Source organism: Oreochromis aureus, linkage group 3, assembly GCF_013358895.1.
Source record: "Oreochromis aureus strain Israel breed Guangdong linkage group 3, ZZ_aureus, whole genome shotgun sequence".
Classification (NCBI taxonomy): domain Eukaryota; kingdom Metazoa; phylum Chordata; class Actinopteri; order Cichliformes; family Cichlidae; genus Oreochromis; species Oreochromis aureus.
In genome coordinates this window covers 21,281,059-21,308,390 of record NC_052944.1, presented here as the reverse complement: position 1 = coordinate 21,308,390, position 27,332 = coordinate 21,281,059, and the positions used below count along the sequence as shown (strand labels likewise).

The following is a 27,332-nucleotide window of genomic DNA, read 5'->3' as shown; positions in this document are numbered from 1 at the left end:
ATCAGACATTCTGGCTAATTACTTTCATTTTACTTTATTGCATTTAGGTAGAAACAAATAGAAAAAAAAACATATATCTTATCTTAACCTAGATGATGCTTGGAGATAACTACCCCCTAAAGTACTCAGAGGTGTTACCAAGATAGCTGCCGGGTGGTAAGGCATGCTTTGCTATGTTGATCTTTTAAATACAGTCTATGATGCATAGCTGCGTACATAAATTGACAAAAATATGATTTACTGCTTTGTAAACTGTGTGGTTCAAGTAGTATCCTAGTACTGTGGGGGGTTAAAGGTTTTTATAGATGTGTAGTTTGTTTATTAAGATTTGAACTGGTTCATGACTGAAGTTGTAAGAAGATGCTATGTTTGAGACTAGTGGATAACATGGAGGATTTACTCCTATCCCTCGTATCTGTCTGGTTGTTATTTCAGGCAACATGGCACAACACCAAGCATAGTTATCTGACCAAATAAAGCAATAAGGTGTTCCTTGTTACTCTTCCAAGTGACTCCTTGGTTTGTTTTATGGCTTTTTGCTGCACTTTGTGCACGTCTGTTGTGCTCTGCCGCATCCCAGAATGCAAAGCATGCCTGGCCCAAACTTGCAGGGCACACCTGGTAATTCGGGTCGGATCACGTTTAATGATGAACAAACCGCTCTGCAGGTGGAATCGCCAGATGTGAACGCAGTAATTGCATCTGCACCTTTGGAAGGAGGTGGTGTTACGATTACCGCACCAATGGGGGGAATCGAGACAATTTAATCGATCTAAACAGCGAAGGTGTGAAAACACTCAAGGGCCTCGTTCCATCTTAATGCAGTCTAACCTTCGGTAACACGTGTGCAGTAGCTTGGCGGTTGTTCTAAGAAATCCAGAGGAGGACAAATGTCAAATTTCTATCCAGCAGTTGTTGAGATGCATCAGTCTGAAGACGGCTATCCTTTCATTGAAAAACATGTGGTTTTAAGTTAAAATTAAAAAACTGACAGGACATAAAGCTCTGGAAATTTGCCTGAAGCAGGTTTTGCTGTTTTTGATCTTATAGCCAAAAATTATACATTAGTCCTGTGATTATTTTGAGGTTACATTGCGCTTCCTTCACTGTGCAGTTCCTGTACGTGTGTGTGTGTGTGTGTGTGTGTGTGTGTGTGTGTGTGTGTGTGTGTGTGTGTGTTTGCGTGTTTTCTGGGCAGTGTGCCAGTTCCTTGTATGAGCATGATCCCGGCTACAGAGCGCCAATTGTGCGCTGTGGTATGGGATGTATGCTGGGCTCGGAGCGCGTCGGGCGCTGCCTAAAAGAACGGAGCTGCCACCCACCAACCCACTGGGGTTACTGAGTGCAGAAGAGGAGGAGGAGGAGAAGGAGGGAGTGTTTCCCTCCGTTCACACACACTCATTCTTGTTTGCCCCCCTCCCTCCTAATACACTCTCCCAGGAAAGCTTCCCCTGGTGCTTTATTTGAGTTTTTGTGTGGCATTTTCGGCGTTCTTCTTACTCTCTGTGCGTTTCCCTGTCTCTCTTATTTTCTCCATCTGTCTGCTCTGCCATATAAATGACTTTTCTCCCCTCCGCGTACACATCTCTCTTCTAGCACAGGTAATTGTGTTGATGTCAACACCTCCACAATGTATCTCCCCGTGTCGCCTCTATGATCTGTATGTGTCTGACTGTGTGTGTGTGTGTGTGTGTGTGTGTTTTGTTGGACTCGGGGCCGCGGCGTTGCTCAGCTGCTACTTCTCTAACTGGGTTTGTCTGTAAAGAGCTTAGTGCCGGTGGGCGCTGGAGAGCACTAAGCTGATTACCCTCTACTAACGAGCCACTTCTCACATGGAGACCATGGTTGTACTCCTGTCTGGATGTATTACTGTTTATTTACGTCGCCGTGTGCGATTTCAGTGCATGTTTGTGTGTTTGTTGTGAGTCGAGCTGTACCGAGGCCCGGACGGATTAGGGGATGAAGGTTCAGAGGGATGAGAGGAGGTTAAAGTGCATGGCAGGTCAGCTGAAGTGCTCACGGTGAAAACGGAGAGAGTTTAGTCTCATGCAGAGAAGGTCAAGTTATTCTCAGAGGAGACCGATTTAAAGTCCTTTTTTTTTTTTTACTCCCTCACTTGCTTGGGCTTTGACTGGGATGTTTGAATTGGACCCAACTGAGCCGTTTTCCACTAAGTGACTGTTAATCTGTCTGGACAGTGCAGTTAATACAATCTCAGAGTGCCAGAACTCTACCTTCAAATGGCACTTTGCACTACCACTTGAATTTGCTACGCGCTTGTATTGTTTGTGGTATCGTCGTGGTATTAATGGTATATTGTTCACGGTCTCTGCACAGTTGCACTATGGCCGAGTGCCACCTGCCCACGCCACATGTTAAGTTTCATTTGTCAGCAAGTCAAATTTGAACATTTGTGAACTAACCCTGCAAAATACTTGCAGTGAAGTTCTTCTGGAGTCTATAAAAGAGAGGGGAAATTTGCAGGTGTACATTAACCATGCAGTTTAAGCAGCTTTTATAGAGTTTGCTGATTCTGCAGTGATTGTGCCCGAGTGACCACTGCAGATAAAGCTAATCTAAGTAGTGCCTTAAAATAAAGTAAGTTAAAAAAACAAAACAAAAAAACCCCCCACTGTGTTTTTTCGAAATATGAGGCTTTAAAAGAGGCTTCAGGTTTTCTCTCCCATATTTTTCTTTAAATTAATTTAGTTTTTATAGTTTTGCTAGGAGTGAGCTTTGAAAAGTGAAACATGCCTCTAATGGCCAGTAGGGAGCAACAGCTCTGGTTGTTAAGGGAATGAGATTGTATAGAAATCTCCAGGAAAACAGCCCAATTTCCCACTTCTATTATGACCTCAGTAAACACCTTCCTGATTAATTTATGGTCTCAACCACTAGTTTCAAGTATTATTAAATAGAAAATTCATTGTGTAACTCATGATCCTTTGTCAAAAGAAGGGAAAGCAGGCTGTGCTTTAAGGGTCGCCCGTTCTCATTGACAACTTGCTATCATAAAGCCTCAGTCACACTTGCCTACAGACTGGTTGGCAACTGTTTGTCAGCCACTGGTGACTAGGGAAATATGTGTATCCCAAAAATGTGCTGGCAAGTGGTTTCTTGAGTTTGCTGGCTCCTTCCAGGTGAAGCTGGTTGCAAAGAAGGTTCTGCACCGACTACCTCCATGGGATTGCTTTGATGGCGAACAAGATGCCACGATTACCCGTACTTCGCATTGAAGATACCAACTTGTCTGCAACCACTTGCTAACCAACCACAGAGTGCTAATGAAAGGAAATGAAAAAATCAGAAATGGTGAACCGTCACCTTCAGAGTAAAAGTTGTTGCTCGCCACTGCAGCCAACACATTTCAAAAGACAAACAGTCTCAATTTCCAATTTGTGCTGCACTTTTCACAGTTTCACAACTACTTCTATCCAAACTACCCGTGACTGTGGCAATCTGCTAACGACCAACAACAGCAGTCCTGAACAACTTGGACGTTTTCAGTGCAGCACCATATACCTCTTTGCAATCAATTTAGCTAGTAACAGTGATCAGATTTCAGCAGCTACTTGTAACTGATCAGGGAATATCATCATGTCATGTCTAGTTTCAATAAACCACAATCACAGAGCTCAAATCCTACACTGAAAGTCTTTGAATCAGTTTGCGTTGTCTTGGTTGCTGCTTGAGTAGATCTTGCAAACAGAATCCAAATCCTAACTTTAAAGTCATCTTACGTGAAGCACAATGGAGACAGTATATGACCTTCAGCCCATAAAATCATCTGTCACAAGGTAAATTTAGGTGTCTCAGAGGGAGTAAAGTTGACAGGAGAAATATGTTTCAACCACTAATAAGGGTGAGCAAAACAATAAGAGAGCACGAGGTCTTGAAACAGCTGACTTTTGCATCAAGTAAAAAGCAGAAATTTGCGTGCAGCTGGTCACAGTTCAACGTCCGAGTGCAAGACGTTTCTAGTTTATGACGGCAAACACCGGAAACCCAAATGCAGTTGCTTCCTTTTTCCCTTAAGTTAGCAAACTGTGTTTTCTTTGAGAGGAAACTGGTATTATGCGTAGTGCTGCGGTTTGTTGCATTGCACAAAGAAGAGTGGGGGGGGGAAACTCACGGGTACACTATTGATTTGCTTGAGCACCATAAAAACAGTAGGAGGCATCTAATTATTTATAAAACCATATAAAAAGGGAAGGAAAATATGAGTTAAAAAAGTGAAAATGTAGTTTATTGTTGGTAGCTGGAGCTTCTTATACTTGCCACACAGAACCGTGAAGTGCAAACAATGAATTGAGGATCTCGGTATGAGTTACGCCAGCCTTTCAACATCATATATCAACCCTGACTGCCTATAGGGGAGCCTATAGGCTTGAATTGTGTAATCGAGTTCAACGAACTCTGTTCACTAAGCTCAGGAAACCAAGCTGCCAAAGGGCTCGGTCTCTGATGTCACCTCAGAGAAACGATATTTCCCAGTGTTAACATATGGCTGTACCACCCCAGCTGTTCCCCTTACACACACAAACGTACACTTCCTCCAACTCCGACTGTGCCTATATAGGAAGATGAAGTAAACTCCACACGCAGTCCCCCGAGCTGAACGCTTTCCTGAGACCTTTAAAGTTTTCTTTATGGTAACGGCAAGGAGGAACAAACAGTACTTCGACCTGCCTTATGTAACTCCTCGGTGCAGACCGAGTGAAGGAGCAGATTTGTTTGCTTATCGCTGCCATTATTGGCTTGAGAGCGGTCGTTAACCTTTAGAGAGCAGCCTCACCTCGACGTCACCTCGTCGTCAGCACCATAACCGGGCCTCGGTGGTAGAACTAACAGCTTCCTGTGCTTTGCAGTTTTTTTTTTCCTTCATTAAATTGCCCAAATTACTGCTGGGAACAGAATGTATGTGTGTGTGTGTTTTTATAGAGGCAGTTAAGCATATGGGTTCTCTGACTGTAGTTAAGTTTATTCTTTTCAAGTCAAGTTTTGCCTTGTTGTGAACCTGAACCCTCAACTCGCTCAATCAAAAGCTGATTAATTAACATATGTTCAGGATGCATTAGAGGTTCTGGGTCTTTTGTCTTGTAACTTTGAAAATGTGCTTGTTTAACATGTGGTAAAACACATCCTTACCCTACCTTACTGCCAGCAACCCGTTAAAAAGGATGTTAAGAGGCTGAAGCATTGATAAACGCGTGTGCATTCCAATCATTGCACGTTGGATCGTGAAAACAAAAGCCTCCGAGTTCTTCAGAGGCCAAGGGGTACTATTACTAGAGAGTCATACGTGCTTTAGTGGTATGCAGCTAAATCTAAAGCTTGACAAGTCGGCTGTGACTTGTCACAGTGGTAATTAGGCAGGTTAGGTGAACTGTCAGTTGTCAACTTAACTAAAATAGTATTTATGTGCTTTTTATCTTAAATAATTGGTGTTAAAATATTAGTATTTTATTAGAAGATATCTCAGTGCCAAATATAAAGCGTTAAATCCATGTGTATTGTACAATGTCGATCCTTCTTGCCAGAGCAGCTCTGACCTTTTGGGACATTTTAAATGGGGAGTGGGAGTGGATCCTTTGGGTCCCATGATTTGCCGGGTGAGGCCTCCGAGGAGTCTTTCTGCCGTCGCCCTGTGAGGTCTGCAGTCACTGATACATCATCACAGCAGCTACACGGTTACGCTGAGCTCTAATTTACCCACGCACCCAGACGCTTCCTTGTCGCAGGTGTTGGTTATATGTGGAGATGATGATGTTGTACTATAGTAAGGCAGATTACCTTTAGCATGAATTTAATAATAATATTAATTTGTATTAGTAAAAATACAAATTTATTGCTTTAATGGTCTTGCTTAGCAGGCTTATCTGACCATAATCAGTCCCTGAGGTCATCGTCCACCAGCTGGACAAACCGTGCTTGTTTGAGCAGCCGTGAGATGTGCCTAATCAGGTTTGGGGACTGAGTCGACCCCCTGACCTCTTTGTTGTGTTCTCAGACCATGCTTGAGTGATTGTTGCAATGTGACAGGACATGCAATGAGTTACATGCATGCAGCAACCTGTAAGTGGGTGATGCGTGTCAAAGTGACGGTCAGTATTTGGTTCATCTCTGTGGTTTTAATGCTGTTGCTGATTGGTGTATCTCTGGAGACAGTCTTGGATAGTTAAAGAGAAGGAAACTGCACTTGTTATAGTGTGCTAGAAGCAGGGATTAAAGGCCCGTATATAGCCGACATGTTGGCTGCTTTGCATGACTTTAAGGCGGCACGCTCGTGTCTCGAGACGTGCACGATGCTCAGAAATGACACGTCGGATGCGACATTGGTTTCGCTGCTTGGTGCCGTCCCAACAGTGGGTGAACGGCGAGCATTAAAGCACCATAACACTGAATCGGTGACAGATGACGCAAATGGTGAGCTCTAGAGGAGAATCAGGTGGGTAGATGACATTGGAGAAGTTTTATAAAATATGTTAAGGCTTCATCACTGGTTGCATCCAGTTATCATTCACATCAAGCTTCCATCAAAGCCCAAATTGTGAGTGTTGTTGTGATGAAAACGCGACGTTCGTTTGAGTTTAGCCAGCCTGAATTCATGATGTTTGCCTGGATTTGTTTTCCCACCACTCAAGCGGCATGTGCCGTGTGCCCTTTGGTGTGCCAGATGTAAATGATGTGGAAACCGCACCCATCCGGCACAAGCTGGCACTGCATCAGTTGGTATTTGGCATTTGAGATTTCAGATAGTCTCCACACATGCTGATACCTCTCCATTCAAGCCTTGTAAGTGCTGCTGCCTGCGTGTGCATGTATGTGGGTTTGAGTGGTTTGTGAAACTTGAGTGCTTTTGTCTTGAGGACCGTTTCTGTCAGTCTGATAAAGACCATCTATGGAATCTACAATTAAACTGCGCACAGACGCGCACTCACACAGAGCTGTTAACACAATGTTCTTCCCCACCGCGGGCGTCACAGCACCCAACCGGAGCAGTTAAAGCCTCGATTTGGCAGCTGAGAGGAAATGAAAGGCGCTTAACTCTCCTGTTTACTCATTAGTCATACCTGGCCGAGAACAAACAAGTGCACATGGAAAGTGATGGATGTTGAGGAGAGAGGAGCGGATGGGGGTGGGGAGGAAGGGATGTGCACGGTGTTTACTGTTGATGTTCTTGCTGAATTTCATTTGCCATTAATGAAACTGTTTGTATTCATTACCAGTTGTCAGCCAGGAGAGGCGAAAGAAACATGACGCAAGCTTTTTTTTCCCCCCCGTTTACACGTGTGCGTCGTACACGGCTGGTCGACGATGTCTGCTGATGTATAAAGCACGCTCGTCATCGGCGATTGTGTATGCTCACCGCGAGGCAGTTGCTTTCCGCTGTGAGCTGATGACGCTGGAGGCTTTTCTTTTTTTTCCTTTTTCTTTTTTTTTGGGACTTAGGCAGAATCTGAATGTGAATCATCACCAACTGTCCAAAACAAGACGGGGACACAGACACAGAGGTGGTGGTCGGCCGTGCGTCATGACGCAGCTCATTCACATAACATGAGGGCTGAATATCCACGGCGATCTTACTTTGTACAGGTGTGAGAAAGAGGGAGTGTAGCTCTAAGTCAGAGAAATGTGAATGCAAACATACCTGCTTTATCTTTCTTCCACTGATTGAAAGAACTGCTTCACTGTGGCAAAAACGAGGCTTGTACTGAGGTTAGATTGTTTAACATGATCACTCGTCTTCTGTTTATTCATCAAATAAAGATCTTCAAATAGAAACAGCACACACTCACGAGTGTTACCAACACCTCAAAGTAGCCAGTCCCCTCTGACAACATCGTTAAAACATCAGTTATTTATCAGGTTGACATTCACATCAACCGTAGATCAGGGTAATCCTTCAGCACAGCGTCGATCCCAGAAACCCAAAGTCTGTCAGCCCGGCGGCTCGTGGTAGGGACAATTGGGAGGGAAGCGTAAATCCACTTTGGACATGGGAATTTGGGAATTGTGGAGCAGGTAATAAGAAGCTACTCCGTGCATCAGCTAGGATTAAATAATCACCACGTCCCAAAAGGTTGATTCTGTTTGTCTGGATGTAGCGTTTTCAGAGGGAGGAACGTTGCGTCACTTATCCAAGTGACTTCTAAGTGCACAATAACTGAAACCAGCCCACTGAATGGTTCAGTGGGCTGGTTTCAGTCATTGTGCAAATGTTCTGTTTATAAGACTGGGGAAACCTGCAGTCAGCTGAGACTGAAGAAGTCACTTGGATGAGTGACGAAACGTTTCTCCCACTGAAAACGCTACGTCCAGATGAACAGAATCAGCCTTTTGGGATCTACTTACCTGGATGATTGAGCATCACCGTGTCCTTTGTCCGGCTGACCGGTAAGAACAGTATATTTGTCGGACTGTGACTCCCAGCATGCATCTGCCAGTGACCACTGCAAACATTAAAAGGACTTTTCTTTTTAAGTGTTGATTTCAGTGCATGCTAAACAATGAGGAGGTGGAAGGCAGCTGGAGGTCGAGTGGGTGTTTTTCTAGCACGTGTCAGTAATGTTGTTGTTTTTTTTATACTTGTCAGGAGTCAAACAAAATCCCATCAATCCCCGAGGCAGTGCTCCATGTTGGTTGAATTTACATACTCAGAACTGGACATTCAAACAAGCTGAAAAGTCAGTGAATGCAGTGCACTGTGTGGTACGTTGTATATAAATAGTAAAAGCACAGCCATGTCTCTTATTTTTATTTATTTATTTTTATGAACTGTGTTTCTTATCCAGTTGGTGGCCATAATAATGGGCCAGGCCAGCCGCCACAGCTGCATGGCTGCCCAGCTCTCCAAAACACACACAGACATATAATCACATACTCATTTCATACTCATGCTCCAGCTCATTGCAGCTCATTGATTCAGAGCTTACTCCATCTCCTGTTGTTGTGTCACTCGTATCCATGTCAACGTTTCGGTCTCTCCTCTTTAGCCCCTCTCCTTTTCTTGTTTCAACCTGCGTGCAACCGTCCAAACACAGCACGCATGTGAGGCGACCGGTGCAGTGGATTTGCATGAGCCTCAGCAAAGCGTTTTGCAAACCAAGCTGGTGTGATTGGAGTGGTCTGTAGGAACTTGTGGTTTAATTTTGAGCCGCGTGCGAGTCCTGCCGTTTCATTTCTGCCGTCAATCAAATTTGGCAAAAACTGCCAGTAAACTACACAACATACTGTTTATGTACTTACACTGAAAAGGCGTTTGACTTGCATGAATCGACTACTTTGGCTGCCTTGCAAGCCAACAAACGAGTGCCCAAACATATTATCACCTTATAACTTTCTTTAGGGCTAATTTGTTAGCATGCGGTTGCTCATTTACACATCCAGCAGACACAGAGTGATATTCACTTCGGTCAGCTGTTGAATATTAGTCTAGTACAAGTCCTTTTAACTCTGTTTTGATCTCCAGTCCTTAGCAAGTGCAGGGAACGGCTCGGGATGAGTGTAGCTCATGCTGAGGAGGTGCTTCGAACTATAATGGGGAGCAGTTAGGGCAGAAGGAGAGGAGGCGTTTCCTCTTGTGGAGATGAGGCGATGGCAAGTGTCAGTAGTGGAGAGTCCAGAAGGTTCTTAGATAAATATTTGCTGTGCATGTTGGCCAAGTCTGCTGTCTACCCACAATCTCTCTCTCTCACACACACACACACACACACACACACACACACACACACACACACACACACACACACACACACACACACACACACACACACACACACACACACACAGACAGATCCACACACAGATCCACACCTACGCTCTCATGTGCATGCCTGCACATTCGATCACACTCGTCCTCGGTGTTTGCACACGCATATATATGCAGTCACGAAGAGCTGCACTTCTTTCAATAAAGCTGCACATAGTAACTTAAAACCAGCAGAGCTGTTGCCGTATGAAGCGGCAGAGGCGTCTCTATTAATAATTACACAATTCATCATCAGATTGGAGCAGAGGCCAGGAGCTGTCATGAACACACACACACGGAGGCACTGTGAAACACAGATTGGCATCAGTTTCCAAACACACGGGACGCAATTTCCAAACTGAACTCCAGATTCCACACCGTCAGCCCTTTTTTTGTCATTTTAGTGATCCAAAGGTTGATGAGTTCTTCTCTGGGTCCTCTGTCACAGCAGAGCACTCCTCTCCTTCATCAGGTGATGAAGACCTATTGAAGAACTGACTGTGATGGCATCAGGAAGTGAAGGTTTTGATTGAGAGTTATCTCACACTTCTATAGCAAACCTTTCTTTCTTTTTTTATTGTTTATACAATCTTTTTTTTTTTTTTTTTTTAAACAACATTTTCGCAATTAATAATAACTCAAGCCAGCTGCAATGGAACAGTCAGTATATCTTGAGGGTGGAACATTTTGTAAATACCACACTGACATGTTGGCACCTAAGCTGATATGGCAGATTTATTAGGAAAAAGCCACTGTTTATTGAAAATAAAAGCAGGCACAGCCTGCAGCAGCTAAGCGGTTACACTGATTATAAAACATTAAAGTTGCAGAATGGAAAACCAAAACAATTAGCTAAATATGAATAAATATCATGGGCCACCTCAGCATAAGACCACACCGGGTGTCACTCCTGTAAGAACAAAAAACTGGGGCTACAGTTTTACACAGGATCAACAGAACTGGACAACAGTAAATTGGAGAAACGATGCCCAGTCTGAGTCTCGATTTCTGCTGCGAAATTCAGATGATAGCATCCAAATTTAGTGCAAACAACATGAAAGCGTGGATCCATCCTGCCTTGTAGCAACGGTTCAGGCTGCTGGTGGTGTGATGGTATGAGGGATATTTTCTTGGCACATTTTGAGTCCCTTAGTAACACCTGAGCATCATTTAAGCACCATAGCCAGCCTGAGTATTGTTGCAGACTTTTACAGCTATCATGTCAACATGAACCAAAACTTCTAAAGATGTTTCCATCACCTTGTTGAATCTTTGACATGAAGGGTTAGAGCCGCTCTGAAGGATAAAGACACGAGTAAAGTGGCCGCTGAGAGTATTCGCGTTAATGTATTTCCCTAAATTTCTGCTCCAGATGCACATGTGGGCTGTGGGAGTGTCCCAACATTATCATGTTCATGTTTGCAGCACTTTGGTTCAACCATAACTACCAGCCTTAGTTGGCTTCACAATGAATTTCTTGATCCAGATTGGTGTTGGTGTGATTTGAAGACTAATAAAGAAGATTTCCTTCCTTTTACACGTTTAAATGCATCTTCTTCGCTGATGAGCCAAAAAAAATACACTTTCTGGCTGAATTTTGCTGTTCGGACACAGCGGCGCAAGAAAAGACACAAATGTCTCAGCAGCAGCTCTGCAGCTCGGCGGCTTTACTTCAAGATGGTGCAACAGCTTCTTGTGTTTCACTTCGTTTGTCCGTCCACGTCGGAGAACCGGAGCGAGCTGTTCGCTGGCGTTCTGGGAAAGGCCTTACACAGAAGAGAGGATCCCACCTGCTCATGTTATCACTCAGTATATCACTTCACTCAGGATGCCACCGTCATGTGTGTGTATACGTGTGTGTATGTGTCAATGCTCAGTGGGGCCATCGGCATTAGCAAAAAGTGGCAGAACTGGTGGAGCGGCACCATACAAAGACGGAGCGAAATCGCCGGTCTGAATCAGCAGACAGTGGCTGTGTCTGTGTGAGTGAGAGTGGGAGAATGAATGAGATAACGTCCACAAAAACCCTTTGGTCCCGTTGGCTTTAGCTGTGTCTGCGCTCTCCAGGGACAGGACGTCCCATGTCAGATTTCACTACGGTTGCCAGTTTCTGTTCCACAGTTTAAACGCTGCATTTGGAGCAACTGCAGGAAGTTTCTGCTCAAACTGGGTTCGAGTTTCTCTGCATTGATTGTTCTGTCTTTCTTTTTTCTTTTTTTTTTAAGCCACTCATTTCACAAGTTAGGAAAATCCTCGGATGGCCTGAGGGGAATCTGACTTTTGGACCTACAGTGGGATCATCTGGTTACAACACACTGATGTCTGCAGCATGAGCTGTTTGGAAAAATTAATACACTTTTTATCTTTTAAAAGTTGGTCAAAGGTTAAGAAGCAACTCGCACAGGCCCGGACTGGTTTGTTGTTGCAATAAAAAAACTAATTGTGAGCTTTGATGGTTATTTCTATTTATTTATTAGTTATTATTAATCTCTGGCTCTCGTCCACAGTGTGTCTTTTATGTTGTCTCTGTGTTGACTCCCTCCCATCACCGCCATCCAGTTGTGACTTCCCCTCCCTGACCCTGGTTCTACCGGAGGTTTGTTCCTTTTAAAAGGGAGTTTGTCCTTCCCACTGTCGCCAAATGCTTGCTCAAAGATTGTTGTTTGATCGTTGGGGTTTTCTCTGTATTATTATAGGGTCTTTATCTTACAATATAGGGGGCCTTGAGGCGACTGTTGTGATTTTGTGCTGTGTAAATGAAATTGAATTGAATTTGTTCAGTATTTGTTTACTAATTAACAGCAAACGATCTCCCTACAGTTGTCCAGAGGTCGAGATAACATGTTTAGATGCAATTTTTCTGTCCAAACCCAGCGATAATCAATGTATAATGACTTGAAACAGAGAAAGTCTGTTTCAAGTGTCTCAAACTTAAATGACAGAAGCAGATGTGTCCAGTTCTTAGTGACTGACTTGTCTTTACTGCTCTGGTGCTGAGATACAAGATGCATTTAATAAGACGGTGATGATTTGTTGTATTATTTTTTATTTTTTTACAGAGTGATGAATATGTGAAACATACATCTTCCTTCCATTCATTGCAGGACTTGCTGTTATTTTCTCTCTCTTTATACTTTATTAACGTCTGGCTTTCTGCAGAGGAACACTTTGAGCGTTTAGATCAGGAAGAAAGCAGGCAGTAATCAGCTTTACTTGTTGACACTGATTTTCTCTGAAAGGGTTTAAGCCACCCCTGTGAAACAGACGCTTGTGTATTCTCACTAAAGCGTTTGGGCTGTACATATGCAGCCACTGACTCTGCAGACCTGATTTCCTCGGGCATCTCCCTCCTTAGTTTTTGGGCTGTGAATGCTGACACAGGCTTATATGTGACTAAAAGATCAGGGAGGTCTTACGCCAGGGCAGAGGCTATGAAGAGCTTCAAAAGCCAGAAGTGAGATCTCAAAATTCAGAATCGTACAGGGAACAAGTTTAAGGTGTGATCCTGAGGCTGAGTGCAAAGTTCAGAAGCTCTGTGTTGTTTGTTTGAGGCAGGTGTTGAAATAGCGAAGGTGTGACGAGTTTAAGAGTGATGAAACAGAAGATTTTTTTTCCCCAGTATATTTCTTAGGTGACGAGAAAGCTGTAGTGTGCAAAGGCCGGTATGTTGGCGGCATAACAAACTACTTGTTCGGATATTGTTCAAGGATGAGCTAAAAATACTCGGATGCGAAGCGGCACATGGGACAGGACGGTGGATGTTCTTCTCCCCCCTGACTCTGCAGTGCTGCTCTGTCTCTGTCCATCTCTTCCTGTCCCCACACATTCCTGTGCTGTAACACGCCCACTCAGGCTTTCCCACTGTGCTGCTGCATAATGGAAAGTCTCTGGAGCCTTATACAGGCCTGTCACTGAACCTCACAGAATACAGGAACAAATTGCCACCTTTAATAAGCATTTAGCTTTTAATACCATTTAAAGTGTCTTTAAGCTTTTCGCACTCATCTCATAACCTCGTGTGTGTGTGTGTGTGTGTGTGTGTGTGTGTGTGTGTGTGTGTGTGTGTTTTGCAGGTGTTATTTTCAATGTAATCTTTGCAACTTTACACCCTCCTCCCCCGCACGCGTCATGTTACATATATATACGTTACCCCCTCGCACACATGCACACACCTGGTTAAATAGCTACAGCAGCTATGCTACGAGCTGCTGGAGGCGTGATTGACGGCGGCAGAGCTACAGAAGGGGCAGGTGTGAAAATGCAATAAGCGCACACATCAACTCGTCTTTCAGCACCACGCAGTCTGCTCGCCACTGTCAGCTGCACGGGTGTAATGTATGGAAATTTACAGCTGAGCATAAAAGGAAAATGTTGTGTTCGGATGAAAGGGATGTCTTCAGGTGATAAAAAGCTTTGATTAAAGATGGATGGTTAGCGCCTTAATTCTCATTATTTTAAAGGTGGTTAAGCATCGCGTGGAGGTGCTCGTTCTGGAGCATGCTGATTCCATATACTCGTGTTTTGGTGAACACGAGATGCTGTTTGAGTCCCAGAAGAGTTTTTCCCAGGAAAACCTTCCCACTCTGTTTGTACTGAACAGCATGTGCAGAAAATGTAACGTTTTGTGCTGTAACTCAATCAGCCACAACATTAAAACCATTTAATGGGGATGTTACTTAAAACTCCAACATGGGCGTTTTTGCGGGCCATGTGCAACCGCCTCATAAACAGCAGCAACTTCCCCATTGGGATAAATCCCCCCCCTCCTTCTGCTGCACTGCAAAAAATGCAGCAGAACAGCTTCACAAAAACCATAAATTTCTCAAGGAATTCCTCAGGGCACCACACTCTCCTAGCTAGGGCCACTCCTAAAGAGAGTTTTAATGTCGTGGCCCACTGGTGACAATCTTATTCTACTCACCTGACGTCTAATTACTCTAATTCTTCCCTTTTCTGAGTTTATGCAGACTATTAAATACGATGGGGACGGGCTTGAGATCTGATTCTGGATGTAACCAGGAGATAAAGAAATTTTTTTTGCCTTTTACCTTTCTACAAATCTCTTCAACCTGTTTTCTGGTTGTTGGCAACAGCTCAAAGGATTCAGTCAAAAAACGGTGTGAGTACTCCGCCCGAAATATCTGTCGACTGTTTCCCGTAGACTCCGAAACAGACTGTGCACATGTCTGTCACATGTGTGATTCAAACACTACTTTACACTAGTGTTTGAATTACACTTTGATGTTTTACTCAGCTACTTCTGCTATTAAATTGTTCTTTACCTGAACAGCTGTCATATATTGCGTGTCCGCATATGGGTACTTTACATTTTGGCTTTTCTGCACCTGTACAGTGTTATCTTTCTTGTCTTTGGCTGTAAAATAAGCTCCATTTCAAGACATACTTTTAAAAAAAAGATTACTTTCTGTTCAAAGATGATGCTTAGTTTTTATACTTATCAGGTCTAAGTGATTCCAAATATCTCAGAAAACTGAAAAATACAAGAGCTCAGTTCAGATGAGGTTAAAATGTGGCTGTTTGAAACCGGTTTTAATGCTTTTGCATTTTCTCGTTTTGACTTCAACCAAAGGAGTTTGTTTTGAGGAAATGATTGTTCTTAGTCTGCGGAGGCCCAAAAAAGCCAGAATAACAAATTATTGAACAAAACAGTTAGTAATAGGATTTAAATCAAATGAAAAATTTGGAAAAAAAATCTAGCCAATAATTTTTAGTTGATTTTAAGAAATGACAAAAACTGACAGTGGAAGAAATGAGCTTTTTCCAAAGGATGGCTGGCATCTACCTTGGAGAAGGGGTGAGGAGCTCAGCCATCTGAGAGGGGCTTGGAGTAGAGCCACTGGAAACCTGGCCTGGCCAATGCTAAAGTAATGTTTGGTTTGTGATTTTAATCAATTATTAGGTGGTTGCAAGGCATGTGATTAGATAAGAACCTGCAGCGGCCTAAAATATTTGGGTGTGCCACGTTTGGTTGCTCAACTCCTGATCATGAGCAAGGAGTTCAAGGACAGACAGAACATTTGTGTATTGTAGTAAATGTTCTTGTTTCTGTATTTCCTTCTACATTTCTACTGTATTTTCTTTATTTTCCGATTCGGGCACTGTTGGTCTTCCATATAACTCCTCCATTTGTTCTTTTCTGTGCAAAAATGACCACAGCGTGCTTGCATTGGATGTTTAAAATGGTAACGGTAGTATCTTTAGTAGTTCTTGTAAGATGAGCTGGTTGCAGCTGCCACCCACCATGAAGAAGCCGTTTTCAGATTTTTTAATGTATTTTTTTTTTTTCCCACACCCACCTCTGAAGCCCCCACGAGCCAAGCATTAGATACTCAGAGGAAGATTTAGGGGTGGAGTATTACTTTTACCAAACCGTCATCCACATGCACGCCAAATTCATGACTAACAAATAAGTACGGTGAAATCAGACGCTGTGGTCAGAGTGCAAACATTAAATCCTTATAACTGACAGACTTTCTGGCGTCGCTGGAAGAAATAAAATGAGGTGACACGGGAGCTGTCCTGCCGGTTCAGCCTGCCAGTTTTCGTCTATCCGTGTATACGCAGCTGTCTTTGACGCTGGATCCCGGCTCATGTTGCGCTGTTTCGCCTCTTAGCTGCTCGCCTTGCCTGCAGGATAGATGATTTAATGGAATCAAGTATAATAACAGTGCAGAAGGATTTCGGGAGCTCAAGTCGCTGGCTCGAAAAATTGCAGCCATCATGGAAAAACCCTCAAGAGATTCTCTCGTTTGAAAAGACTTTAATGATCTCCAGAAGAATATTCCTGGCTTCTCGCAATGTGTATGTCAAAGGTCGTGGCTTCTTGGGTACTTTTGGAGTTGGAAGGAATTCGCTGTCTTGCACAAAGAGGTCGCAGCATGCCGGAGGCACGCAGTAAGAACGAATTTGTACATTTTCTGCCCTGCGACCTGTGAGATGCTCACAGAAGGATGAGATGCATTGATGAGCAATAAAGCTTTCTGGTGATTTTTCATTCATCTGTTCCTGTGTGAAGGTCAAAGATCCATCTAGTGCATGCGTGTCTTGCTCTCATGAAGACGGTGCTCTTTTTGTACAGTTGGTTTTTCAACCAGCCCCACTTTCCGTTGATTGTAAACACATGATGGACTCTAATACCTCTAGCGTGGGTCTGGCCAATTTCCTTTAGCATAAAATATGATTTAAACCAAACCAAGTGACCAGTGCACTCAGTGACTCACATCACGTTGCTGGGAGCAGCCCCCGTGTCTTGTGGGAGCCGGGCGGCATGAAAATGACAGACTGACACAGTCGATTTACGACAGGAGAACAGGGTGGCTTTCAATTTTAGGCAGCCCTCGATTGAGACATCACATAGACCCAGACTCTCCTAATTACACACACACTTTCTCACACACAAACACACACAGGCGGCTAGAGAACAGTTATTGGCTAGACACTGTACTCCGGAGGCAGATAGCCTTGTCTAACCTCTTGATTTAAACAGTCTGGGAGAGAAAAGGGGAAGAGAGACACACACACACACTCACACAATCGCCACCGCGGTCATTATCCTATCGATTAGCCAACAAATGGAGAAACGATGCTAGGAAGTGGATGAGATCGATTAACAGGTCCAAGCCGCCGGCATGGGGCAGCCTGGGGAAAATAAGATATCTGATTAGTGTGACCAGGAGAGGAAGCACTTCACATGTAGCCGCGTATAAAAGGCTGTATGTGTAGACAGCTGTTTCACATTTTTTTTTCCTGTATAATTTGCCGCGTCTGTGCAGAGGAAAGGTCGTTATTAAGTGAATGTCATCTGCGCAATTACAGCATCTCCCAGAGTTTGCATGTGTGTATCCATGGCAGAGCTGCAGCAGTAACAAGAGCGTGTAGCGACAGCCTCCTCTGGATCCTCACGCCAGATAGCTCGGTTATGTTGCTGCTTTTCGAGCTGCTCCGCTCTGATTTAGGCCGTCACGGCTTGGCCGGCTGGCGGGCACCGTCTGTGCTGAGGCACGCTAAATATAGCTCACTGCACCAGGAAGAAGACAAGCTGGGGGGAAGACAGAGAGAGGGAGGGGGTGTAAATACAGAGTACCCTCGATTGCAATTAGAGAGTCTAGCAAGGCTGGGAATTTTTTAAATTTTTTTTAATTTTAAGAAAAGAGACTGGGAACTCTCTCTGAGCCTGTCCTCTTCACTAGCTTTGTGCTTTGGTTATTTTGGCACACGGCGGCTTGAGTGCCTTCAGTGTGAGTCACCACGTTTGACTGAACCAGTTTAGAGGGCACTTACTGACCTTTATGGTCGTCATAATTGTGCTTCCAGTACAAGGTGCAGGAGCTGTGGTTCGCATCTTGCATTCATTGTTTATTTACAACACACAAGACCTTAAAAGCAGTCAGCCTGTACTCGGTCGTTATCTACTCCACAATACAACAACCTGACATCTGGTTTGAAGGTCCATACACACCACAGGAAAACTGAAATCTTGAAGAAATAATTACACATGTAACCGAGTTATGTGTCTAATGCAATCTATGTCAGACTGCACAACATCAGTCCGGGAGCCTGTCAGACTGCGCAATGTTGAGTCAGCCAGTGTTTTCTGATTCTTTTCATCCTGCATTCTGACTGGTTGGTCCATTTTCTCCACTGACGTTTCAGAAAACCCTCACAGAGTTTTAAGCCTTGAACCAAGCCTTGAACGAGGTGAATCGTAACCATAAAGAGATTTAATCTGCATCAAAAAAGAAGAAAAAAAGAAGAGAAAAAAAAAGATAAGAGTGTGTACATAAATACTTTTAACAGTGGAGGAACTACTTATCCCATAATCCATTGCAAGTCACAGCTTTCACAGCTAACTCCTGTCCTTCTCAGATATAGTCAGTTTCATTATCATAGTGTTGTATAATAATAATTTTGAATACATGTTGTAGTTTGTGATGTGTGTGTGTGTTAAAGTAGCTTAGTTATTATCAATATTGTTCACTACTTTTGACTGGAATCATTGAAATCCCAAGTACGCCACATGATGTTCTTAAGTTCAATTCAGTTTTATTCATTTAGCACCAAATCACAACAATGGCCTGAAGGTGCTTTATACCCTAAGGTAAAAACTCCACCATAATACAGAAATGCTTTGAGCAAGCATTTGGTGACAATGGAAAAGAAAAACTCCCTTTTAACGGGAAGAACCAGGCTCAGGGCGGCCATCTATCACGACCGTTTGGGGGTGAGAGGAAGGAGACAGAATGTTTCCATGGTAACAACAACCTCCACCAATCAGCGTTGCCACCGTTTCAGTTTAGGACTGTAGATATAGTTCTTTTCCACAATATTGCAAATAAAACATGTTTTCGCTACAGCAACGTTGCAGGTGTACATACCATCATTTCACAATGTTGAAGTTTGTACTACGTTTTTATGGTCAGGGACGAGTTCCTGCCCCAACTGGAGGAGTTTAAGCATCTCGGGGTCTTATTCATGAGTGAGGGGAAAAGGGAGCGGAAGATCGACAGACGGATTGGTGCTGTGGCTGCATGATACTGGTCCGTCGTGGTGAAGAGAGAGCTTGAGCGTAAAAGCGAACCTCTCAGTTTACCAGTCAATCTGCGTCCCTACCCTCACCTATCGTCACAAGCTTTGGGTAGTGACCGAAAGAGCAAGATCGCGGATACCAGAGGCAGAAATGGGCTTCCTCCAAAGGGGGGCTGACGTAGAGATAGGTTGAGGAGTTTGGCCATGCGGGAGGGGCTCAAAGTAGAGCCGCTGCTCCTCCACACCAAAAGGAGCCAGGTTAGGTGGTTCTGGCATCTGATAAGGATGACTCCTGGGTGAGGTGTTCTGGGCATGTCCCGCCGGGAGGAGGCCCTGGGGCAGACCCAGGACACCCTGGAGAGATTATATCTCAGATAGCCTGGGAATGCCTTGGTGTTCCGCCGGAAAGGCTGGAGAAGGTAGTCAGACAGAGGGAGGTCTAGGCTTCTCAGCTTAGGCTCTAGCCCCTGCGACCCAGCCCCAGATAAGCGGAAGAAAATGGATGGATGGATGGATGGATGGATGTCTTACTAGCTGCTCAAAGCACGTGAAAACTTTAAATACAATTTTAACCGCACATTCATACATCTTTAGTCTAAAAACTTGAAGCACCAACTGACCTAACCTTTACATGTTAGGACTGTGGGTTAACACAGTGGAAACCCATGAAGGGACAGGGAAAACATGAATACTTAGAACAGAAAGGCCAAAACCAACCTACAGATTCAAACCGGGAACCTTCCTGTTACTTCCCCAAGAACAAGAGCTAGAGGATGAGTGGAGTAACAGTGATATGACCAGGAAAAGAAAAGGCCAAACAGATCACAAAAGTGACTAGTAGCACAAATAAAACACAAATCTTAGTTAACACAAGCAGAATACGCCACTAAAGCTCCACTCAGTGAGCAGCTCTTCGCTAGCTTATATACTGCTGGGTGGCTGATCGCTGAATGAAGCCACCTGTACATTGGCTCCTAAAGGAGAAATGAGTGGCATCTGAGCTCCTGGATGACATAAGACACACCCACACAATACACAGACCTGCTAGAGCTGTAATATTCCTGATACGTGGCATCAGTGCTAAGTGCTGCGGTGCCGCTCTTCTCGAGCCATATACCAGTTTCTTTTGTACCAGTGGTACCATTTGTAGCAGTAAGTGGATGGAGGGTGCAAAGTCCCGCTTGTATAAAAACAATTTTAGCTCACTTCTGCACTGCAATCATCGCTGTACACTGACTACTAAAGCTGTGACCAGAGTGACCTAATATGACACGGCACAGAGGACCCAAGACTGACAGATGGCTCTGGATGTCATGTGATTCTGCTGCTGTCTCTACTGTGGAGCAGAATTATGCAGCTAATCCTTCCAACAGTGCAAAAAAAAAAAAAGAAAAAAAGAAAAAAGAAGCCATGACTACTGTTCAGACTTGACATTTTGAATAACTGCAGCAGTGACATTTTCCCACATACCTGTGTGCTCACATGTGGGGCATGTGCTCAGGAAAATGCAACATGGGATCTAGAACTCTGTTTTCCCACGTACGGGCTGGTGCACACACACACACACACACACACACTCTCACACACACACTCTCACACACACAGTTGCCTGTAGCCATAGGTGTCCTCACTTTCTCCCTCCCTGCTGTTCCCTTTATCTCGTTCTTCCTGTCTGAGTCTTTCTTCCAGCCCGTTTAGCCGCACTATGTATTCAAGTTGTTCGTTTTAGGGTCAGCGTGTTCCAGAGCTGATATCACGCATTACATATTAACCAGATAAGGAGGAGACACTTTGTTTACATAATATTTATTTCTTCTTATTCTTTATATCTGAGGTGTTGTTTATACGATTTGTAATCAAACCTCTCTTCTCTGGCTTTTCTTCTAGAGTGTTGATGTCGGTGAATCGTCCCTGGGGAAAACAAAGGCTCCGCCTCTTCATTTTGTGGCAACCTATCGCATCGAGAGAGCAGCTGGATCGGACACGGTCCTCAAGCACTTTGTCAGAGACTGATGGAAAACGTCTTTTTTTTTTTTTTTTTTTTTCCTCTTCGCTTTCATCTAGTTGGTTGTGGAAACCAACAGGGATGTGTGCCAAATGACATTCTTAAAAAGCTATTTGCTGCTCTCATTCCTTGAGTGAAACCCGTCAGAGGAGGGTACAAAAATGGAGAACAGTGTTTTCTTTTTTCTTTTCCTTTTTTTTTCCTAATTGGAAAAGCTCCAATTATAAAGAATACAACGGTTGATGAAAAAGAAAAATGTGTCGAATTGTACATCTGCTCAAAAAGTGCCTCATTTTCAGATTGTAGCCATTTTCCAGAGAACTTCAGTGAAGCTTTGTGGGGTGTTTTTTGTTGTTTTTCTTTCCAAGCTTGATTTAATGTAGTTATAAAAACAAAAGTGGGGAGCACTGGTGTGAGCTTTTACTGCATTCATGTCATAAAGTATGGAAGGTTTGAAGGTTTGCTATGTGTGCACACAGCGATCGTCAGTTTTGTGATTACAGAGTTGCTCCTATGTGGCTGAAAAACATTATAGACACTATGTCATTAGGTTTCAGTTCATATTCCTTGATGTGAGTCTTCCAAGATGGGTAAAATAAATAAAAACATGTTGACAGTTCTAACTGGGATGTTGAAATAAAATGAAACCAGTGGGGGGGGAAATTGTACACAATAAATCTGATATGACATGAACGCAGCAATTTCACTAAGGCCTCAGAGCCACAGGCCTAGAGACCAGTCGGCAACCTCCTGGCACCTTCTGGTTGCTAGGGAAAAAAATAGTGTTCCCCAGCGAATTGTTGCTAGAGGAAATCACTGCACCAAAAACTGCACCTTCTTGTCACTGCTGTGGTTGCAGGCAGGTTGCTGCAGTCACTTGTAGTTTGCAAAGAAGATGCAGACTTGTCTGCAAACACTCGCCGCTTACTCTCCCGAGACTGTTCGCCTTCGAAGTAATTGCTGCAACCAACACATTTCAAAAGTTGCAGCTTATTTTGAAGGCCAACAGTTCTCCATTTCTACTTTTTTCCACTCATTTCTTACAGTTTCACAGTTGCTTGGCGAAGACATGGCAAGTGTTAGTGGACAAGTTGTCTTCCGTGTAAGCAACAGGCAACAACAGCATTTATTCTTGCAACCTCTAGCAAGCAAAACAATCGTGATGTTTTTGATGCAGCAATAAAAACACCTTTTTGTGACCAATTTTGGAATCGTGTAATACCCATTTTTCTTTAGAAAACGATGGTTGCAACAGGGTCACTAACTAGTCTCCAACCACGCGAGTATGGAGCTTTTGCAATCAGTTTCACAGCAACTGTTAGCAGCCTCTAGCAATGACTTGCAACTGGTTGAGGAATAAATATTTTAACCTGGCGACCAGTAGCTGCCAAATGGTCGCTGGCAAGACTCTAGGCTTGAGTGACTGAGACCTAAAGTACTAGCAATCTGCTAGCCTTCCTTTCTACTGTGAGAAATACTAGCATAGCTGCTGTTAGCGTACTGTTGAATATTTTGTGTCGCTTTTACTTTTCAGAATTCTATTTTTCCTCTCCTATTATCTTCTTCACTGCATACTTTCGCTGTTCGGTGAGCCATAAGTATTGAGCGCACAGGCCTCAAACAAAAGACACTTTTAGCAGGGAGTACAGTAGCCTGCTAGCTAGTTAAAACCAGCTAGATCAGATTAACATATTAGCATCGTGCCAGGGCGTAAATTCGCCGTCCTGCTGACCACAGCTCAGGGTTAGACCCCAAATATACAGCTAAGCAATCCCATTAGAGCTACTGGCTCCAGACACTTGTGTCTCACTTAATCCCCTTCATCTCAGGATGCTAAATAGCATACAGTGCACACAGCTGAGGACAGAGGCCCTATCAATAGCCATGCTGATGCTAGCTTTGTAGCCGTCAGCACACTGCTTTTTAGCAGCTGAGCAGGGATCAGTTCTCATTTCATCGGTATGAAATAAACTGCAGTTTGTTCACTTGGTTTTTTTTTACACAGCACCAAACATTTTAAGAGGTGTTTTCACTTTGCTTTGGCCCCGAGTCCTTCTTTTCTGTCTGGCTCTTGCTTCAATCTCTGCTATGCATTAGAACTTAAGTGCCTGTCTGTCCTATCCGTCTCTCTCTTAGCAGCTAGCACTAATATAGATATCCTATCAGAGTATACTGACTATTTTTTTTTGTCTCTTATTGTTTTTTGGGTCTCTTTTGGCTGTACAGTTCTCATGAAATAACTTGTTCTGTTTGTGCGGTGTGGCAGCGATCTATCCGATGACTTGACTGATAGCCGTGGCTCTGATCCCAGAAGTGTTGGACCTTAATGGAGGACTAAATCGCTGCAGTGCCAAAACACAAAAAAACCCGGCTGTTCTCCTCTCGTGACCTTGAGCTCTCAAGTCTGGACACATTGCTTTGTTTTTGTTTTGGGGGGGGGTGAAAAAAAAATGTTAAAAAATGTAACCTTTTATGTTCTCCCTCCCTTGGTGTTTTCTTTAGCAGCGAGGGGAAAACTGTGACATATCTCACCTCGCTGTCTGCTCATTGTGAAGATTTGCGTATGCTTTAACCTTGAATTTGTGTGTGACTCTGACTGGAGGGTTTAAAAAAAATACAAGTACACGAAGAGGAAGAAAAGGCCGCCGCACAGAAACAGCAGCAAGAAGGAGAAAAATAATAAATAACTACACATGTGTGTGTGTGTAGCTGCAAATTTGGACTCGCGTGTTTGCCCGCCTGCCTCGGGATGCTCGTGAACTTTTTCCCTCTGGTCACATGACTTTTGAGGTTGACAGCGTAAAACAATTGAGCTTTTTTTGAGTGGTAGGAAACTGCGGGTAATAAAGGATAGACATTCATAATCGAGAGGGGGAAGAATAAAAAACAGACTCATGAACACATGAATCTCACGTGTTTACCCACTCCAGACTCGCAGGCAAACACGCGATAATGAGTAGAAATGCTTCTAATGGTATTTTTGGAGATGTTCTCATAATGTAACTCAGCAGTTTTCAGCCAAAACACAAATGCTCGATGGTACTTTGGAGTTTAGAAAGAGCGCACAAACACAGTTGCTTTCAATCCTGTCGTTATTATCCTGCCCGAGCCTCCCCCACTCCTCAAGCTCTGAGCATCTGATGATTTTATTCTTTTTTTTATTTTATTTTTGCTCCTTAATGAACGTTTTTACCTTGTCAAACTGCCCGCAGTCTGGAAAACTTCAGCTGCCCGTGGCGACGTACTCGATTGTCACACCCACATATCATGAACTGAACTCCTTATGGGAGACGCTCAGGCAGTTTTAAGGTCGGCTGTATGATTTTATTCATTGCGTTGTTAGCGGATGTAGACGTGTTCATTAAATGTGCAGGAAGGTGCTGCTGCTGCTGCTGTTCTGAATTGTATGTATTCCTCCTGTTCCCCCTGAGGGATGGTACTGAATGGGGAATATTGTGAGATTTGCCATTGATGTAGACAGTTTTACTTCTATTGCTTGAGGAAAAACAAAATCTGACTAAAAAGGATTAAAAAAAAAGTCAAACAACAAAAGGACTAAAAGGACTTGTGGTTTCTTTTGTGTCTGAGACTGGCTGCTGGGTTTTTGATTGATGTAATGGGGATGATTTGGTAAAAAAAAAAAAAAAAAAAAAAAAGAGAGAAGAAAGAAAGAAAAAGTGACAGAAAAACAACGGAGCTACTGAACTGCGAGCAGAAGACGCTTTAATTTACAGTCTGAGGCAAGTGTGAACATCTGCGAGAAATGCCACAGACGCAGACGGGCTCATGCCCCTCTCACACTTTGTGAGTCACACACGCTCGCTCGATGAGGCTGCGACCACAGCGCAGATGTCACGCTGTTTTGTGGAAAGGAAAATGGCCTGGTCGTTTTTCAAAGGCGTCTTTCAGCTGCCTTAGTCACATTCGCCACTTCCATTGATAAGATCGTTGACTCGATTTTTTTTTGGCCGCTCTCCGGTGGAGTTAATCACTCGTCTGACCGGGAATTTAACCAACACCGTGTTCGCTCAAAGGCCTCCCTCTGCCTCATTCAATGCGACCCTCTCACTCAGCACTTGGGTTAATTAAATAAGCTTTCCTCGGCCCGATAAATCCGTGCTCCTCTGTCCTCACCGTTGACGCGTTGATCTTGTATCGTCTTCGTCCACAGATGGATGAGTAACTAAACCCAGCCCAGGTGTGATTGCGGGCTGGCAGAAGGAATTAATAGAAATGAGAGCGCGCAGAGACCAGGCATGCACCTGCACACGCTCTCACTTCCCTTTATGAATAAAAATAAGGCTAGTTTAGACAACCATAAGCCTCCAAAGATTAAAATAAGGCACTAAAACCACACCTGAGGATACTGAAACCTACACTGCTGCTTTTTCTTCTGACACTTTAGTTCTCTTTGGCGCTAGTTCACTTTTTGTGCAAATGCATCTCGGAAAATACAGCTGAAAACAGAAGTGTCAGCCAACTGTGGCAACTGTAGGCAAGACGAGTGAAACTCAGTATTTGATTATGAAGAGCTAAAACTGTTTGATTACACGTTTAATACCAGAGATATTTTAATATAAGACAAAGAAGTGCAGTTTCAACAGTTTTTCTACATGATACATGTGTAAAACTACAAACAAAGTTTTTGTTGATTGATGAAAAATTTCTTTGTTTTTTGCCAAAATTTCTATAGTAGTAAAAGACCCAACCCCGGCGATTTTTATTTTATTTTTTAATTAAGTTTGTACGTCAGAATTTTACTTAATAGTCCATAATTCTGACTTATAGATGGAAAAAAAGAGAAAAAATCTTTGGCGTAAACAAGCTTCCATACATTTATGCTGCAAAATTGGGAATTTTAACAGGTAGCTGTTAGGGTATGACTAATTCTTCACACCATTTATACTCAAAAATCAGAAATCTCAACTTCTGAGCCTATTCCACCAGAACATCCCATCAAGTCAGATTTCCAAATCGGAAAGTTGAATCACCCCCACTAACCCTGACTTGACTTGGCCAAGATGGTGGAAGTGCAGGACAAAAGTGGTAAAACTGTAAAACCTGTGCTCCAACTGTTTGTGCATTTGTGATTTGCGAAATAAGCCATATGCTGAGCACTGATTGGGGCTCGATCCGTGACAATGCCGTAGCCTCATTTCTGGATGCAATAAACAAGACATTGAGCTGAGCTGTGTCCGTGTTGGTCAGAGAATTTTAATCTTCAAAAAAAGTGCATGCCAAAGCAACAGGTGGCGCTATGAACATAACCATTTAGAAATGTTGGCCAATCAAAAGCCAACTAATAACAACAAGGTGCACAGTCTGACATCGGAAAAACAGATAAAGGTGCACGCCTCGGATGTTTTCCTTGTCCACATTTAAATGCAGATCATCCTGACCCTGGAAGGATACTTTTAGAAGCTCGTTCTGCAGTGTGGCCTGAAAGGCCGAAACACATCAGAAATGCTACATTTACCAAAATAGTCTAGTACATTATAGTTTCAGTCATTTCTCTGGTCCCATTCAGTGCTTAGGGAATGCTCCCGATTTAGTGAGTGACCTTAAACACTGTCACAAAGAATGTTCCTTTTTCTTTAGAAATCCACAATCAGTGAAATAAAAACGAAGAAGTAAACCATCTTTGTGATGCACTCTGAGGCCCTCAAAGCAGATAAACTCATTCAGATTAATCTCGCTACAGTTAAATAAGACAAGGCGGAAACGCAGAGCATCATAAGGAGAGAATGGACACAGCGGCCATCTGGTAGTAGTGGCGACAGCCAGCGATGATGCCAGGCTCGGCTACGGTGACAGCATCCCTGGCGAAGACAAACGACTGAAAGAGAGAAGAAGACGGATGCTGGATGGGAGCCAAAGCAAGAGGACACAGAGTTCAGTCATAGGGAGGTGCGCTGGCCAAGAGCCAGCGGGTGGACCCGACGTGTCTGAGTGCCAATAATCTCGTCATTGTATATGTGTTCATCATACTGTATCTGTGTTGCAGTTACACAAACACACCTACATGCACCT

At 43.6% G+C, this 27,332-nt stretch overlaps 1 protein-coding gene across 1 annotated transcript in view; it reads left to right on the top strand.

The window, feature by feature from the left end:
• si:ch73-335l21.1 (insulin receptor substrate 1-B) overlaps positions 1 to 24,854 on the top strand; it is a 53,035-nt gene extending 28,181 nt beyond the window's left edge. The window contains exon 4 of the mRNA XM_031753146.2: positions 21,185 to 24,854. Coding sequence (XP_031609006.1) covers positions 21,185 to 21,192 — 8 coding nt within the window. The 3' untranslated portion in view covers positions 21,193 to 24,854. The remainder of the gene's footprint in view (positions 1 to 21,184) is intronic.
• Positions 24,855 to 27,332: the final 2,478 nt, after the last annotated feature.